This window comes from Eptesicus fuscus, chromosome 9, assembly GCF_027574615.1.
Source record: "Eptesicus fuscus isolate TK198812 chromosome 9, DD_ASM_mEF_20220401, whole genome shotgun sequence".
Taxonomy (NCBI): Eukaryota; Metazoa; Chordata; class Mammalia; order Chiroptera; family Vespertilionidae; genus Eptesicus; species Eptesicus fuscus.
In genome coordinates this window covers 92,438,068-92,457,374 of record NC_072481.1, presented here as the reverse complement: position 1 = coordinate 92,457,374, position 19,307 = coordinate 92,438,068, and the positions used below count along the sequence as shown (strand labels likewise).

General features: G+C 46.8%; 1 protein-coding gene and 1 long non-coding RNA gene across 18 annotated transcripts in view; one reads left to right on the top strand and one right to left on the bottom strand.

Annotated features, from left to right (window-relative positions):
- The window catches only part of SLC22A23 (solute carrier family 22 member 23), a 190,713-nt gene that overhangs the window by 129,725 nt on the left and 41,681 nt on the right, over positions 1-19,307 (bottom strand). For 13 of the 17 annotated variants that reach the window (XM_054721535.1, XM_054721538.1, XM_054721545.1 and 10 more), the window contains one exon: positions 15,706-15,860. In XM_054721535.1, coding sequence (XP_054577510.1) covers positions 15,706-15,860 — 155 coding nt within the window. The other 4 variants (XM_054721542.1, XM_054721541.1, XM_054721543.1 and 1 more) reach the window with 4 other exon arrangements.
- Positions 6,199-6,864, top strand: LOC129150379 (uncharacterized). The gene is made up of 3 exons (XR_008557126.1): positions 6,199-6,290; positions 6,606-6,679; positions 6,805-6,864. It is a non-coding gene; the product is annotated as an uncharacterized LOC129150379 (long non-coding RNA).

The window sequence follows — 19,307 nt, the reverse complement described above, 5'->3', positions numbered from 1 at the left end:
CGGGCTGAGCTCCTTGGGAAGAGGAGCTGTTAGGAAGGTACCTCACCCTCAGGATGTTGGATAACAAGGCCAGAAGCCAAGGGGAAGCTGAATCATGGAAGGGACAGGGGAACAGGGAGCAGGCATGCACCCAGTCACCCACACAGTGGTGCAGTGGGCAGGAATGAGAATAGGGACAGTGGGTCACCAGGGGGCTAGACTCTGGAATGCCGGTTCCTGAAGCAGGCTGGGAAAACTGTGCATCTGTGGATGCATCCTTGGCAGTCTATGAGAATCTTCAAACTTTATGTTCTCAGGTCAATGAAAATCTTAGTCTACATTAATATAAGTGTAACTTGGGTGGTCTGGATAAGCCACTATAACCTAGATTTCTGAGTCCACACCACATCTAGATTTGCACTTGCAAAGACCGAAGGTCACTGTGAAAGGCCACACAAATGAACGTAATGGTGGTTTGAATAAAGAAGCAGGAGGACTGCGGTACCACGTTGTACAGTGATTGAGCCTGGTGTCAGGCTGAGTGCACGAGCCTGGGGCTGTGGTTCCTGTAAGACCAGCTCACTAGCAGAAGAGCACTAGGAAACAAGCAATAATGTAGGTTCCTTGTTTCATTTCCAGCCATCAGTGGACTAAATACCTATTTAATCTTTTAATAATGCCACAAACCAAGCTTTCTCTTCAGGAGAAGCAGGCAGGTTAAGAGAGCTGTCAGGAGGCAGCCATCAACGTGAGTGATGGAAGCGTGCTTGTGAGCAGTGGGAAAATATGGAGGTTGAGTATTCCATGCTGGCAAAGCCTTCAAATTGTTAACTTGGTTTTAGACAAAATCTGTGAAATGAGGCATTGTATGCACTGGAATTTTTCAAGTCTAAATGCCAAAACAGATAAAATATGAAACTGAATGTGAAGCTACACCTTCCTGCTATTTAACCAGCAAGGGTGACTCCGTTCCAGGAGACAACCACCATCCATCACATCCACGGACCACCATTAATTTGCATTGCATTCATTTTGAAATTGGATATTGTTAACATTTGGTCTTAGACTTACTTACTAGCCCAAACTCCTTATGGGATGTTTGCACACATTTAAATGATATTATAACAACACTAGAGGCCCGGTGCATGAAATGTGTGCGGGGGGGGGGGTTCCTTTAGCCCAACCTGCACCCTCTGCAATCTGGGAGCCCTCAGGGGATGTCCTACTGACGGCTTAGACCCGCTCCCCCCGGAGCGGGCCTAAACCGCAGTCTGGCCTCCCTCTGCGGGAGGCAACTGGGCTGATCAGGGGAAGGCGCGTCCCCCATCACCCCACTGCTGGCCGCCGCTGCCGCCAAGATGTTTTCATCAACATGGACTCCAGTCCCTTCACCATGAAAAAATGTTCTTTAGGCATTTTCAAGATGTCTCTTTCATAGGATATGACAGTTCTTTCTTTTTTTTAATCCCCACCTGAGGATATTTTTCCATTGATTTTTAGAGAGTGTGGGAGAGGGAAAGACAGAGAGAAACATCAATGTGAGAGGGACACTTCGATTGGTTGCCTCCTACATGAGCCCTGACCTGGGCCGCAGCCAGGGAGGAGCCTGCAATCTAGGTACATGCCCTTGACCAGAATCAAACCCAGACCCTGCAGTCAGCAGGCTGAGGCTCTATCCACTGAGCAAAACCAGCTAGGGCAGGACAGGACATTTCTTAGCCCCTTCAGCAGCGGACCTTTGTTTTTTCCTCCAGAAGTGAGGTGGAAAAACCCTAGATCACCTTCTTGGATTCTCATTACGCAAGTTACCAAGAACACTGCGAGTGGTGTACTGGGAGCTTAGCCAATGAGCAGTCAGAAAAGGTGTTTGCTCTGCAGCTCATGAGCAGAGGCAGGACTGCCGGTGCACCCCGGGGAGCCGGCAGGCCCGCCCTGCTCCCCATTTTCTGCGGGCAGGCCTGCCTGCTCGCTGTAGCTGCACTCTGGCAGACAGGCCCGCCCTGCTCCCCACTCCCTGCAGGTGGGCCTGCCTGCTCACTGCAGCTGTGCCCCGGCAGGCAGGTCCTCCCTGCTCCCCGCTCTCTGTGGGCAGGCCTGCCTGCTCACCACAGCCGCTGCCACACCCCGGCAGGCAGGCCCACACTGCTCTGGGGGCCCTGCTCCGCTCTGCTGTGTGCGCAGCCTCCTCCTGAGCCAGTGGTGACTGTTATGGCATCCCAGCTAATTTGCATATTACCTCTTATATATATATATATTTAAGTCAAAGGAGAAGAGGGCTGTTTGGACCAACTCAGTTAAGAAGCATGAGCCCTAGAGCCACAGAGACCTGCGCTGTCTCCTCTTGGTATGTGACCTGGGCAAGTTACTTCACCTATACTCAGGTTTCCATTTGTGAAATGGGGACAATAATAGTACCCAGATCATGGGATTCTGGGGTGGATTGAATGAAATACCAATATTGTACTCAGCACAGCATCAAAGTACACTGTAAAAGTCTAATAAATGTTAGCTCTTGCTTAAAGGCCCTGACAGTGAAGTAGATACGGTCCAGAGATTAGGGGTCTCAGTTTCCTTATCTGTAAAATGAGGCTATTAGTAGGATATGTTTTATATAGTCAATATAAAAATTTTTAAATATGTGTGTGTGAGTAACCTAGCCCTGTACTTGAACTTAGAAAATGCTCAATAACTAGCTATTACTGTTATCAAACAACTATCATCATGACCTCTTCAGTCTCTCCATTTTACTCCTTACTATCATGTTGGTGCCGTGCACGTGCTGGAGGGCACAGGGAGGGAGGTCTCAGTGCAAGGCTCACCTCGGCTATTCTCTGCCTAACCCTGCACATCAGACTGATTCTTTCCAACAGGAAAGAATTGAGTCTACCCACCTTTCTTCCTTTCTTTCTTTCTTTCTTTCTTTCTTTCTTTCTTTCTTTCTTTCTTTCTTTTTTTCTTTGCATGCAAGGAAGTGATATATGCAAGCAGACAAAAATCATGCTTCAGGCACTAAGGCCAGCTAAATAGAGAGCAAATGACAAGGGATGAAGGGCCAGGGGCCTCCCAGTAAGCACCTCCCATATAGTAAGTAAGAACAGTCACATACTACCACCCAAACACAAAGAAGCCAAGAATATGTATCAACACGGATAAGTTATATCTGCCCCCATGTTCTCCTCCATCTCAGGAACTCCTTGTAGCATCTGCATTTTGAGCCCAGGAATGCCAGTTTGACAAATTAAATAGATGCCAGGGAAGAAACAGTCATGAATCCCAAGTCACACCGGAACTAGCAAAATTTCTTTCTGTAAGACTGATATGGCTGGGGAGCTAGGCTGGAAGGAACTGGTCCTTAGTTCCTCCCCTGCCCGTGGTCTGGAGGGAGTTCTGAGCCCTTGCCCAGACCTGACCCCCAACAAATATCAAGCAGAGATGCTTCCCAAGGCACCGGTTGAAGGGATGCAGCACCTTTCAGCTTTCACAAGAGTGGGCAGACGAACTCAGGCTGGACACAGGCACTCTTTCCTACAAGAATCATTGAAGGCCCACAGAGTGGGAGACGAAGGGGATGCAGAGCCCTCACTCAGAGACCCATGATTTTCAGGTCTCTGTGTTCCGTGCAGAAGGATCAGAGGGGACCCCACTCCTGGGCCTATGAGCTGTCCTACTTGGTCACCAGGGAATGCCGCGCAGACAGCAGAGCATCCCAACCCAGTATAACCCTTTCCTGGCTCCTCACACTTCCTAGGCTGATTTCTATCAGGGTAGAGGTCACAGTTTTAAAGATGCCCAGAGGGTCTGTGAGTCCGACTTCACAGACTAACACCAGAAAGGCACCCAGGGTCTCGGCCAATGGGAGCAGCAAACATGGCAAAGGGAGAGTCTGCCTGCCAGCCATGGAGTTGACTCCAGAGAGAAGAGATGGGTGGGTCTGCACAACCCAGAAAGAGCCTACCAGGACATCACTGCTCAGCCTCGGGCACATGGACCCTAAAGGCCGATCTGGATTGGGAGGGCTTGTTCACACAGTGAGGGCTTCTCCAGCAGGGTCATCAAAACCAGCCAACAATATTTGTAGGTCTTACATGTTCCTGGACCAGCAATTGGAAGGTGGCGCCTGAACAGCTTTTGCTCTAGGAGACTCATTTGGAAACACAACAGAAAACAAACCCTGTACTATTTCAAAGCAACACTCCTCACACAGGCATCTATCCTGGGAGCACACAGATCATATCACAAACAAACTGCCATCATCCTGACATGAAGGAAGGCAAACGAAGATTCACAGCAGAACACAACCACCCAGAGGACAGAGCAGGTCAGCAGCTGCAGGAGGGGACACCAAGCAGGGTGCATGAATTCACGTTTAAACATACAGAGAAAAGGTATAGAGGCATGTTTTACAAAGCAGAATTGGTAATACAAGGAAAGGAAAGGGAGAGCTTTTGTGAACGTGTGAAAGATAAATCTTGACAATGGCTACCAGTGTTCTATTTCTGCAGTATCTTTTCTCAGAGATTAACGGGTATTCTGGGTGTGATGAATACTTGGGTGTTGGTGTCCATGAGAGCCAAGGTTCCTGTGTATGATTTGTCCAGGAGAGTTTTTCCATTGATTGGTCTATTACCTTTTCCCAGCCCTGACATGGTTCGGACTTTGAAAGTGTAGTCCACGGAGCTCTGAACGGATGTTAAGGGAGAGGTACTTAATCAAGCTGGTCACTAGAGAGTTGATCATGAAGCAAGCTCTTGGCCCGTTCTCCAATGTGACCATAAGCTAGTAGCCAGCCCCAATTCAGAGTTCCCCTTCAGTGATGTTTTCCAAGCTTGCTGTGACCAGAGAGAAGCCCTCACCTGAGAGGGCCGGCTGCCAGAGGAAGGGTTAGCCCAGCCCGGGCTGCACATAGACAGAAGCAGCTTTTCCACAGCACCCAGCCCACCATTTCTCTAGATGTTCATGGTTACTGATGGCAACGACATTCACGCTCTCGACCCTGCGCACAATCTTTCATCAGTGAGAAAAGTGGTTTAGCGTTAAGTACCTTATCCAAGGTCACAGTGCAAGAGTGGTGGGCTTGGCTTATGTCCAGCACTGGGATCTCCCCCGGATCTGGTCAACTGCTGACTGTGATCGTGCACATGAGCTCACGTGGCCGGGCCAGATGCACGGCAAGGCTTGGCTCTGCCTTCAGTGTTGTTCCCCTGGCACCCAATTGCTGTTCCTTGGCATCATGTGGAGAACAAACAGGCATCTAACTCAACTGCAGATCCGAATTCCCAGTTACTGAGCCATAGTAACTTAGTTTCAGGTGACTTGGGGGGAAAAAGTCATTACTGATTTGGCTTCCAATTCTATTTTTTCTACCCAATTATGATGAACATTGACCATTGTTAAAAACATGATTTTCTTGCACAAAAAAGTGAATGTATTTAAGTCATTGAGCCATACACTTAAAAGTTGTAGAAATGGTAAATTTTATTTTATCACAATAAGAAATGTATTTTCTTTCTAAAACATTTGATATAATAACAAGACAGTACTCTTCTGGGTAATACATGAATTAAAACCTTTGCTTGAAATAATTTAGATTACATTAATCACTAAACTGAATTAAAGTTGTGTTTGCTCCAGTTACCTCTGACCTACTGGGCAATGGTTGCTACATCCCATGGACATTTCTCAATCCTTGTCTTGCATCATGTGACTCTCTCATCAGGCAGCCTCCTTAACTCCCCGGTTATCAGCCTATTCGTACTTTCCACTGACCAGGCAGGCTATTCCATCCCCTCTTCCTCAAGTGATTCTCCTATCTCCACTCAATTACTTCTCCAGGTGATTTCAGCTATTCCACCGGCTCCTAACCACCGCAGTACCCAGAATGCACCAGGCTCAGTCAGTCTCTAACCATCCACAGCACCCAAAACACACTGGGCTCCTTTGGCCTCTGAGCACCCACTGCAAATAGCAAACACCTACCCTCCTACAAAACTCATGACTCAGAGGTCACTTTCCAGCACTCTTCCTCTAACCAGGGCCTGTGCCTGCATCTTTACTCACTAACCTGAGTGTCCTGGAGGCAGGAAAGTGGGTCTGTCTGTGTGTGCACAGCATCTGGCAATGCCTGGTAAGCACTCAAGTTAACCAATTGTCGTTCCCCTGGCACCCAGGAAGCCCTCAAATGTTTGCCAAGCAAATGAGTGAGGGGAAATAGGTCTTGTATTTCCACGAGAGTCGCCAATGAACAAAACAAACGATCTGCAGTGGAGTTTACCTGGCATGACACAGAGTGACACAGCAGCTAACTACATCATGTGAGTTATAGTATGGCACTGCATCATCTGAGTTATGCTTCTCTCTGTCCTCTCAGCCAGATCATGTTTTTTGCTAACATCTCACATAAGACTTGGCAAACCAGTAATGATTTTACTTCCCCCCATGTATGTTTTGAAGAAGCCTGATGTCCTTACTTGGTTTCAAGGTGACTGATTTATTTCCTCTCTCTTTTATTTTGTATCAAGAGTGAAAAAATAAAACAAAATCAGTCCAATGTTGCTCTCTTACTTCTCCTCAACCCCCTGTTCTAGGCAGTACAGCTTTTAGCTTTATGTCTCATCCTGTTTTTCTAGGTGAGAACAGAAAATTCTATAGAGTGCAATAGGCTTCCTGGAATAGACCTGTGAGTGTACCCAGCGAAAGTACGGTAAGAAAGGAGACTTGAGCGAGCCAGAGGGGTTGGGAAGGGAGTTGTTGACATGAGGTCTAGAACTATGGGGAAAGGGAGGCTGTTAACTATTAATCCTCCCCTATCACTCCATCTCTTCCCAGATCACCCTGGTAGACACAGCGCAGCAGCCTCACAGAAAGCAAAGAGGGGAGTCTGACAACTCTAAAGTGTGGGTATGAGAAGGACATCATTGGGGAGCAAGCACCCCTGGTTTCGTGCCCCACTTCCAAGAGCTATGAAATCTTCAACCCTGAAGGGGGCTTACTGGTTGAGCTTAGAATTCAAAAGCCACAGAATTCTAAAACTGGAAGGTACAAGGAGACAGTGGTTTCCATTTGGTTTTGTTGTTATTTTTACAGCAGTATTAAATAGGGTCATATAGAATCCATTTGTTGTTGTTTTCTACCCATTTCTCCCCACAAATGGCTCGCGGAATTGAAAACCGGTGCCCCAACTTTACAGAGTGGGAGACAGAGGCTTAGAAATAAAGCAGTTTGTCAGACACAGAGTCGGCCCACTGTGGAGCCTACACTACAGCTCGGATCTCCTGGTTTCCAGATCTTTCCGCTTCCCCTTATAGTGTGAGGAACAGCTTTGTTTCAAATGAAGCACTCACACACCAGTCTGGGGGAAACTTAGTCCTTAGCGACACACACAGCTTTAATAACATCCTCCACCAAATACTCTAATTTTAAAATGCCAGATATCTACATATTTGCTGTTTTTCCTTCTGATTTTGAGATAGAACTGTATTCAATGAATACAAAACACCCCCCAAAAAAATGTGCACTTAGAGGCTTATTTATACACTAGAGGCCCAGTGCACGAAATTCGTGCAGAAGGGGGTTGTCCCTCAGCCCAGCCTGTACCCTGTCCAATATGGGACCTCTCAAGGGATGTCCGACTGCCCGTTTAGGCCCGATCCGGATCAGTCCTAAATGGGCAGTTGGACATCCCTCTCACAATCCAGGGCTGCTGGCTCCCAACTGCTTGCCTGCCTGCCTTCCTGATTGCCCCTAACCACTTCTGCCTGCCAGCCTGATCACCCCCTAACCATTCTGCTGCCAGCCTGTTTGCCCCCAACTTCCCTCCTCTGCCGGCCTGGTCACCCCTAACTGCCCTCTCCTGCAGGGTTGATCACCTCCAACTGCCCTCCCTTGCAGGCCTGGTCCTTCTCAACTGCCCTCCCTTGCAGGCTGGGTGCCTCCCAACTGCCCTCTCCTGCTGGCCATCTTGTGGTGGCCATCTTGTGTCCACATGGGGGCAGGATCTTTGACCACATGGGGGCAGCTATATTGTGTGTTGCAGTGATGACCAATCTGCATATTACTCTTTTATTAGATAGGATAGAGGCCTGGTACAGGGGTGAGGGCCAGCTGGTTTGCCCTGCAGGGTATCCCGGATCAGGTGGGGGTTCCCTTGGGGCGTGGGGCGGCCTGAGCGAGGGGCCTGTGGTGGTTTGCAGGCCGGCCACGCCCCCTGGCAACCCAAGCAGAGGCCCTGGTATCTGGAATTTATTTTCCTTCTACAATTGAAACTTTGTAGCCTGGAGCGGAGCCAAGCCTGGGGTTCCCTCCGAGGCCGGCAGTCATTTCTGTTGGGGTTATAATTGAAACTTTGTTGCCTTAAGCAGGTGGGCCCCGTCAGGGTGTGCGGAAAGCTTTGCTTCCCCTGTTGCCGGCGGCAACACTGGCCTGCTCTCTCAAGCTCCGTTCTGCCGCCATTTGTTTTTGTTTACCTTCTATAATTGAAACTTTGTAGCTTGAGTGGAGGCTTAGGCCTGGCAAGAGCAGGCAGAAAGCTTGGCTTCCTCTGTTACCTAGGAAACCTTGCTCTCTGTGGCTGTAGCCATCTTGGTTTGGGTTAATTTACATGCTCACTCTGATTGGATGGTGGGTATGGCTTGTGGGTGTGTTGGAGGTATGGTCAATTTGCATATTTGTCTATTATTAGGTAGGATTCTCTTGCCCTAACTTCTAGACAAAAGAAAAGTGGGTGTATGCGCCCCAAGGATGCCACACAGCCACTTACTCTTCCCCTGCCCTCGACTCTCCACTGTTAGCATGCAGGTAAGGTGATACATCCTTACAAGCCCTTAAAGACATACAGGCAGTTCATTTTTTTTTCCCCAAAGAAAAGTTCTGCTATAAATCCAAGTTTGGCTAATATTAAGTAGGAACAGAGAGAGGTTCAATAATTTTTATTTGAAGGGCTGGTACAACTTTCAGAAACATTAGTCCTCGGTGGCATGTTTGGTTACCTGCTGGATGACTCAGCCCTCTAGTCTCAGACAGTGACCAGCACTGCCTTGACCAGCTGCCACACGTCCCTGCCTAGGGATTAAACTCCCAACCAGGAGCTGTGGTCACTCAACACCGCGGTTACACCAGGCGCTGTGACTCCTCAGAGGTGTGGCAGAGGACAAATGCTTCGGTACTTTTTGCTGATACATTTATTCCTTTGCTTTTCACAGCTTGTCTGCAGGGTTAGCAGTGTTTTTACAGTTAAGACAAACATGGGTGAAACCTCAATCGCTCTGATTTCCCAGCCTGAACCTGGATACAACTGAAATTCTTCTGAAGCTCTTTAAAAATATAGACAATAATTTGTCAAAGGTGTTTGGAAATCGTGACTCATTTCCTTGGTGGAAAAACCGTCAGTAGGGTTGGTCCCACCAGAAGAATGGGATTATGGTTCCAGGGCTAGCTGCCAGTAGAAGGCCCAGGTATCTGAAGTTGGGGGGCACAGGGGTGGGGCGGAGAGAGAGAGACCTATAGGTGACCATAACCAAGCATGCATTCGTGAAACCGTCGCTCCCCAGAGGAAGTGAAGCACAAGACTATTGAAGTCATGCATATTGGACAGTGGCAATCTCTATTCTACTAATTCTACAGCTCAGCAATCTTCACTTTATTCATCCCACAGTTCAATAACTCGCTACATGGAGCTGTCTGGTTCAGGTGATTTTAAAAAATGGACAGCACAGCTTTGATGCTTAATAACACTGTAGAATAAAATATGTTCCAAGGAATATTAGTTCAGAAAAACACCACATTATAGAAATAGATGCAACAGTGAGGAGGAAAAACTCACCTCACCCCAGCACATTAGAAATTACTCAGCCACTTCAGTGAGAGTCTAAGGCTATGCGTGCAATGTGAGAAAGAGAACACCACCCCGCCCAGGGCAAACTGGAGAGTTTTCTGAGTCTATTTACCAGTTAAGACTTGGCTTCTAATTTTGTAAAGTAATCAGTAACTTAGTCACCTGTGAAATTTATGGTCACTCCTTGATTATATACAAAGCTATCTGGGTATAAGGAGGGTTATTATGAGAATATGAAGCTTTAAGAAAAGTTCTCAAGAAAATTATTTATTGATATTAGGCAATAAATAAATGAAGGAAGGAAGGAAGGAAGGAAGGAAGGAAGGAAGGAAGGAAGGAAGGAAGATGTTCACTTGCCACAGTAACTGGGTATAGTCTCTGGCAACAAAAAGCAGTGCTCATGCTGAAACCGGTTTGGCTCAGTGGATAGAGCGTCGGCCTGCGGACTGAAAGGTCCCAGGTTCGATTCCAGGCAAGGGCATGTACCTAGGTTGCGGGCACATCCCCAGTGGGGAGTGTGCAGGAGGCAGCTGATCGATGTTTCTCTCTCATCGATGTTTCTAACTCTCTATCCTTCTCCCTTCCTCTCTGTAAAAAATCAATAAAATATATTTAAAATAAAAAATAAAAAAGCAGTGCTCATTATTTCAAATGGGGGTGGGGGGTAGTTTAATGATAGAGAAGGGGAAGACATAGATCAAATGAGAAGAAAAGCTATAAGTATTCATGTTTCAGAAAATATTTCTCTCCCAAGGATTTATTACATGCAGCATCAAATCAGATTAAAAAGCAATAATCTCCCACTGGCCTCTGTTGAAAGACACATCTTAAACAATGCTGTGTTACCCTGTCCAAAATGTTATGATCTGAGCTGGAAAAAGAAAAACCATGTCTGCCTTGATTGAAACATGCCTCTTTCTTTAGTCTTTGATAAGACTTTTATTTTCATAAACAAGTGATTAGTTCCTCTTACCTGGGTCTGTAGTTCCCTGACCCTTGCCCAGCTAAGATTTTCTACCCTTTTTTGTTGTTGTTGCTCATAGGCAAAGGGATACAATTAAGCTACTGATGTAGCCCAAGTGCATTTTGTTATTTCAGAGTCTCTGGGTGGCCTCAGAGGCAGGCAGGAAACAGACTGCAGCCCTGCACACACCCTCTCAGTTCCCTTGTTCTCTCTGGCTCTCGACAGTGTGCACTCTGCCTCCATGTAAAGGCTCCTGGGGAAGATGCCAATAATCTCCGCTTTATGTCCTAGCCAGCAACCACGTGCTCCTATGTTGACTTGAAGGAAACAAAAGTTTAAAGGACAGAGTATGTAACTGGAATGTACCTTTGAAAAATTCCAAAGCATGAGAAATCCTTGCATATAAAGCAGAAAACTTTCCCAAGTCAGCAGCATTTCTTAAAACGCAGAGTCCACCCACACCGCAGGCTACGCAAGAAACAGGAATCTGCAAAAATCATTACTTTCCCTGTGTGCATTGCCAAGCACCTGCAAGACTGAAAAAAGGAATGACATCCAGTTCTCTCTGAGGAAGTGCAGGCCTTGCTAGCACACCCAGTGAGATGAAAACCACATGGTGAAGGAGCAGAAAAAGTCCGGACCGTTAAAAATGTATTTTCCAAACAATCAATGCCCAAAAGTTTAAAACTTCTCTTTAGAGTCAAGAAATACTTCAACCCTGTGACAGAGATTATCAATAATTCCCTTTAAGCAAAACAAATTCTTAAACATTAAGCCCATAGACTACTTGTGTATAAAATGCTAGCAAGCACACTGATCTGGAATTCAGTCATCTGCCCTATTGACTGGTGCTTGTCTCTTAACGTCTCGTCACCATCCGTGTCCTGATCTAGGATTGACAGAGACAGGCTGCCCCAGGCCAGCGAGCACCACATCCTTCCCCAATCCTGCCTGCCCATCACAACTTTACGGCCTCGCTTTGATTCTCCCCTGCCAAGCTTAGCTCTTCTGCCGTCCCTCAATCATTGGCCCCTTATTTATATTGCTTAAATATTATCTCAGTGAACTCCAAGTAATCATTTATGTCCTTTTGCTTTATTTTAATTTTGCTATGCCAGATATCGTATTATCTCAGTCAGTGGGCCACTGGTTGATGCTTGGAATTTTGTTCATTGCTATGGTATTTATTATGATGTTTCATTTGTAATTCCAATCTAAGAAAACAATAACTATTAATTCCTTGCTTTATTTCAGAAAAAAATTTAAAACTGCTTATACAAATACATACAATAAAATAACACTTATATTTTAAAGACAGGAAATGGGACAAAGGAGAAATTACAGTAGGAAAGTTTAGATGAAATTAGGAGGCCTGATTTAAAGCTCAGCCTATCAAGCCCACTCACATGCGAGATCAGACTGCGAGCTTTCTAAGCTTCCTAGCAGTCAAAGGAAAGAGAGACTCGCTTACATTGGTAGCTGAAATAGCAGAGCCTGCTGGTCAAATCTGTCCCACCACTTATTTCTGCAAATAAAGTTTTATTGGAATACAGCCACACCTGATCACTTACATGTTATTTATGGCTGCATTCATGGTACAATAGCAGAGCTGAGTAGTTGTAACAGAGACCTGCAAAGCCTAAAATAGTTACTAACTGGCTTTTTACAAAAACAAAGTTTGCAGGTGCCTGCAGATGATTCTGTGCCTATGAGACAAAAGCACAGCAATTTCCAAGGGTAAGCTCATTCTTTGTATGGTTCTGAAAGGAAAGAGAACTTCCTACAATAAAGAGATTACTATATAATCTCCTGAAGAAAAACACACACACACACACACACACACAAAAAACAGCCTTAGCTTCATTTTTACAGTAAATATAATAACAACTTTCACAGAGCCAATGGCATGATATCACAACACAAGTCAGTAAAACGATTCTATGTGAGCTAAAACGATGTAGTTCAGGGGGAATGCTCTTCTCGTCTGGCTTAGTTCAGGGAGAATCTGTGCAGAAGGTGAGTGTCAGGTCCAGGCAGCCCTTCCCACCCTCCTTCCTTCTTCCAGGCAGACGTGGCTCATGGATCAAGGTGTTCTCTCCAGCTCCCTGAGCTCCCTGGGCTCCCTAGCAATCTCAATCTATCATGAGCAGTTGGCATGGAAGATAAAACCGATATGTCCTCTTTGCTTGATATTCTCTCCAAGTCTGATACATACTCGTGTGGTAGGCTGACGTTACACTCTCTGCAAAGTTTCTGAAGCACAGCTATTCTAGTTTGTCAACATGCCCAGCTGTCCCCTTCAATGGCCATCCTCAAGGAAGGCCTGGATTCCTGTGAGAGCCAGGAGCCTCACAAACCTGCACAGATGCAGCTCAAATGAGTGTCTGAGAGCAGGGCCTGGAGTCTCCTCAAGAAAAGGGTGGGGAGCCTGGCCTGTGTGGCTCAGTGGTTGAGTGTCAACCCAGGAACCAAGAGGTCATGGTTATGGTTGGATTCCTGGTCAGGGCACATGCCCGGCTTGCAGGCTGGATCACCAGTAGGGGGCATGCAGGAGACAGCCAATTGATGATGTTTCTCTCGCGTCGACATTTTTATCTCTCCATCCCTCTCCCTTCCCTTGTCTCTAAAAAAAAAAAAATCAATGAAAACATTTTTTTAAAAAAGGTGAGGAAGCTGCTCCTCTGCACAGGCCGATGGGTGGGCAGGGCCAGAGAACAGCACAGGAATTTCCCCGGGAAACGTTCAAGCCCAATGCTCATGCTGTCCAAAGAAACAAAACTTCCAAACAGCCATGACTGTGACCCACTGACCTTGAACACATATATTCCTAAAGAACCCCCTAAGAAGCAAGGGTTCCAAAATAAATGCAATGGACTGGAAACAGTTCAGTGTTGGGAGAAGATGACAAAACTGCTGACTGTGGATTCAGAGAATATACCTGTAGCCTTCTTCTATGCCCATTTCTTCTCTGTGACTCTAACACTATGTTACAAATTGATTATATTTCTATCCTATATAATAAAAGCCTAATATGCTAAGTGTCTGGTTGTCCATTCAACCAATCAAAGTGTAGTATGCTAATGATATGCTAAGGCCACTCAACTGCTCGCTATGACGTGCACTGACCACCAGGGGGCAGATGCTCCAACAGGTAGGTTAGCTTGCTGCTGGGGTCTGGCGGATTGGGACTGAGTGAGATGGGCTGGACATGCCCTGGAGCCCTTCCACAGTCCCTCCCTGGCTGGCCAACCTCCCGTGTCCCTCCCCAGCCCAGATTATGCACCGGTGGGGTCCCTCGACCTGGCCTGCGCCCTCTTGCAATCTGGAACCCCTCAGGGGATGTTGGAGAGCCAGTTTCAGCCTGATCCTGCAGGCCGATTTCAGCCAATCCCATCCTAAATAATAAAAGACTAATATGCAAATCGACTGAGCGGTGGAACCACTGGTTGCTATGACGTGCACTGACCACCTAGGGGCAGACGCTCAACGCAGGAGCTGACGCACACTGACCATCCGCGGCAGCGCTAGGGATGTCTGAATGATCACTTAGGACTGCTGCCCTGCGGGGGTGGGGGAAGCGGCGGTTGTGGGGGGGAGAGACAGGCCTAAGCCATCATTCAGACATTCCCTGAGGGCTCCTGGACTACGAGAGTGTGCAGGCCGGGTTGAGGGACCCAACCCTCTCCCCTCCAAGTGCACAAATTTCATGAACCGGGCCTCTAGTTCTAGATAATAGAGGGACAAAAATTCAAGTAACCTGAAAGTGTTGTCTAGTTTTAATAAGCGCACTTAAGAGAAGCAGGACTATTCTTATTTGACCTCACTGGAAAATGCTACTTAATCTATAACTGACTCCTGCCCATGTTGTTAAAAGGAAAGAAAAAGACAAAACATATTATAAATCATTTTACATTATTCCTAACAGTTCTTTCCACCAGGTGATTAGAAAGCATAAAACTAGAAAATAAGTAAAAACATTTATGCCTAAAACCTTCCTCCTTTGTAGGAGTTTGTGGCTGTGTTCTAGAAAACACCGACTTCAAAGAAGTAAAACATAACCAGATTGGATGAAGGAGTTAATATGTCCAACAAACATGAGGAATTAATGGAGGAAAATTTTTCTTCACCCTAAAAAGAACAAATGCTAACCAATACTGTCATTTACTCTTCTAGTACCAATGCATGGGATTTGAGTCCAGAACACTTAAAGCCATATCCAGGCACATGAGAATGTGGATAATTCGAACTCTGCACAGCCTTACAGGGAAAAAAAAAGTAAGAAAAAAAAAATTTTTTAAAAAAAATTTTTGAGAGAGAGAAAGGGGGAGAGAGAGAGAAAGGGGAGAGAGAGAAACATTAATTTGTTGTTCCACTTATTTATGCATTCATTGGTTGCTTCCTGTATGTACCCTGACAGGGGCTCAAACCCACAACCTTGGTATATTGGGACGATGCTCTAACCCACTGAGCTACCCAGCCAGGGCTGGAAGAAAAACTCTTAAAGAGGCAATGAAAACATTGAGCCCAGAACAAAGGGTAGCAGTCGTGGGTATATTTTTCTGGAACCAAACACAGGGATGCCTAATGATGTTCTGAACTTGAAAGTGCACAGAACATTAACACAGAAAATTCTGGAAGAAAGCAAAACCCCCTCCACACCAGCTGTGGGCTGATTCCTGCTTCTCCAAGCAGTTACACAGCCCTCGTGTCCTTTGATGTGTCCTGCGCCCATGCCGGAGACCAGGATAGGCTGGGTGTTGGATGACATTACCTGGGAAAGCTTCTTCACAGCAGCTGAGGCCATTCAAGTTTGTGCTTCCAAAAGACTACCATCCCAAACCACCAGCACAGAGAGCCCCTTCCCAGAACCACGCAGGCGCCATAAACACTTCCGCCAATTTCTTCAAGACTGGTTGGGAAGGCTCCTACTTACGTAATGCATACAAGGTGAGGATGATTCCAGCCAGGCAGAATCCTTCGAAGAACCTGAGCGTGCTGAACATCGTCACGTTCACGGACAGGGCCACGGTCAGGCCAAAGATCAGAATGAAGATGATGGAACAGAGCAGCACAGGCCGCCGGCCGACCCTGTGCACAGAGAGGAAATGGTAGGAGTCATCATTACACAGGGCCGTGGTGCCAGCCTCGAAAACCCAGCAGACGCTCAATAGATGCTGAATGAGTACTGGACTAAAAGTCTTCCCACTGTCCAGACCCACTGTGGCATACCTACGGATAGAGAGGCCCTTGGGGGAAATGCAGCCCAACCCCCTCATTGTGCAGAAAAAGGGGCATAGATTGAACAGCTACTGCATAATAGAATTGAAACAGGAACCCAAATCCTGTTGGTAAGTCTATTTTTGAGTGTATAGGAGGGTAATTCAAGGCAAGAGTAACAAAATCAATAACAACTCCCCAAATGTAAACCTTGACACACCCAGCATAAAATGTCCTGAGAAATCACTGACCTTTGGAACTGGCACCAAAGTCAACAGACACTGAGTGAAGTGGCTTCATCTCCTTAGTCAGGGCTGGTAACTAGTCAGGTGCCTGACCTCACAGAGCCTCTTAGGGCCATGCCAGCTGCTGGTGTGTTTCAACTATATGATGAGAAGTCATTTTTAAACTAAACTTAGAATAAACTAAGTTAGTTCGGACTTTAAATAATGGGCGTGAACCTGAAAGGGAAGCGCACCAGGCAGCAAGGGGTGGAAGGAGCCCAGGCACTGTGTTTCAGAAACAAACTAGACGGGCAGATTACAGAGCCAGGCAAGATCGGCTACTACTAGGGTGTGATGTGCTCCTAGGTGTGGCTGAGAGGTCCGCAGGGGGATAGGGGGTTTAGGGGAATGGAAGGTAACTATTTCTTCACCCCTCTCTTCCTAGCCTTCCAGGTTTTCCTTCATCTATTTACTAGGGAGGAAAAAAATCATGCAAATTAATATAACCCAACTAGCTTGAACTAGAAGAATAGATCACAGAGAAAGTGGAAAGAAATTCTATTTGCCAAAGGAAGAAAACCAAGCCTGGCAGCCCAAACACCTGGAGAGTAGCTAATGCCTTGAATTAGCCTATACGTGCTTATAAAAAGGTATCTACATAAAAGTAGAATGCCCAGAAAAGGCAAATAGAGAGAAACAGATAATAGATTCGTGATTGCCTAGGGCTGGGGGTGAAAATGAGGAATGAATGTGGATGAGCAGGTGATTCCCGTTTAAGGTGGTGGAAATGTTGTAGAGTGTGGTGATGGTTGTATAATTCTGTAAATATACTAAAACTCACTGGATTGTGCACTTAAAATGGGTGAGCTTTATGATATGTAAATTATCTCTCAATAAAGCTGTTAAAGCAACTGCAATGCTCAGTAACACATGGCTTTGCTCTATGAAGGAGATGAATATAATTTCCAGAAAATTTGGAGGGGAGGGGTGCTACAGGACACAATTTCATTCAGAATCTTTTAGGCTTCTAACATTCCCCGTAGTCACTTCAGTTTAGTGAAATTAGGCTGAGCTATGAGATCAACGACAATGTTCTGACACTTTAGAAGAGATCCTCGATCTTTTCCTTACTTGTATAAACTATTTAAATCTCTCCCTTCGAAATGATTGCTAAGTCAGTGAATAAAATTACTATTAGGAACCGTGGGGCACATATGGTCTTCACAGTCAGAGCCCTTGGTCTTTTATCCAGGCCCCCCACTTATAAACTACACACATGGTCACGAGAAAGACCACACTTGTCCGAACTAGCCTCCTGTTTCCTTAGGGACAGCCGGTCAGTGCCAACCTAATGGGCTTGTTGTCAGGGATAAATAAGTGCAAGTGATCGAGCAAATGGTCAACAAGCGTCAGTCAGAACCCCTGGAGTTTTAGTGTGGACTGGCTTCCTGGCAGAACCCCGTGCGGGATGAGGGATAAAACCACACCCCTAGGCTGGTAACGCAGAGACACGGAGGGCTTTATCAGCGAGGCCCCGTGCTGAGCAGAATAATGGCCCCCAAGGATGTCCACACCCTAAACACTGGAGCCTGGGAATATGTTACCTTTCCCGGCAAAGGGGCTCTGCCAGGGCTGAGCCAGGAGCTAGCGGGCAAGGGGTAAGGGCTCCTGGGGTGAGAAATGCAAATGTCTAGCAAAAGAACTAGCCACGGGGGGAGGGGTGTCATCTGGCCGCATCACTGCCAGGGCAGTCCCCTCCAACATCTGAACTAGCACATCCTGAAACAAGTGATGTGTGTCCCCAAGTAAAACGTGTGCGGAGAACAGTAACTTCTTAAAGGACAAAGTGTACCGCTTAACATTTTATGTGCTGACTGCAGTCTTAGAGAGCTCACCCCAGCTCGGACAACTTCCTCACAGGCCGTGACTCGGGCCAGCTGTGAATCTGTAGTTCCCTCTAACCATGTCCGTTTCCTTTTCAGCGAGGCTCTCGCAGGGAGCCCGGTGCCAAAAATAAATAACTAGGGGTGGAAAACACCAAACTTTCCAAGTGCAACTGAGGCCCACTCAAATGCTCAAAGAGCCACAGCACAGAGCACGCCCTGTCTCTCCATCACCCACGGCCCCCCACCCACCCCCGTGAGTCTGCAACATCGACTGGTTACTCCCGAAGGAGGACCCAAACGCTTCTGCTTTTTGTCCCCAGGCCTAGTGTGTGATCGGGGAGGCCAAACAGCCTCTGCCTGTAAGAATGAGAATTCACAAAACCACCCCTAAGTAATTTAAACCCCGTTATAGACTGATATTAACACAGGCCCATAGCTGCTTTGCCTATAAATTCACTGAGCAAGGAAACTAGAACCCAAGTCCAGTCTGTGTTTCTTTAGAAAGAAGTGGTGTGAATTACATTAGTGTATCTTCCTAACCCGTTTTAATGCCCATTTGGGAAATAAAAGTCCTTGTGGTTAAAACACTGGAGTATCTTTTAGACCCATCCAGCTCACTCTGAAAACCTTTAAGCGCAAGTATTTGGTTAGGAGAAAGGCCCTGTGCTTGCCCCGCCCCGCCCCGCCGGCCCCCCGGGGCCTTGCACAGCTTTCCAGAGGCCTCTTCACTCGCAGCTTCTCTGTTACTGTCCCCGGGGAGTGTGTCCTTAAGAAACATTTACAAATCACGATTAAGCAAATTCTGAACACGCAGGAAATCACACATGTTAATGCCAGGAACTCTCAAATAGATGGTAGCGTTTAGAAAGAAATGTCCAGAACTTGAAAGCGGTATCAAGACGCCTGGGGGCTCCCGCTGGCCAGCCTTCCCAGCTAAACCGGCCCGAGGGGCTCCACGGGGAGGCACAGGCGTAAGGAGTTTGCTCTACGTCATTCTTATGTTACTGGGTCCAAGACGACCTTATCCCCCCCACACACAACAGTTCCTTGACAGATAAAGGAACGTTGAGGGGAACAGCTAGCCCGTGCCTCTCTCCCTGAGCAGTCACGTCACTTGAACCCCTGTCAACACGGGGCAGCTGCCTCCCCACTCAGACATGTCACTGCTGTGTCGCCCTGGTGACCGCAGGCGGCCTGAGATACAGGGG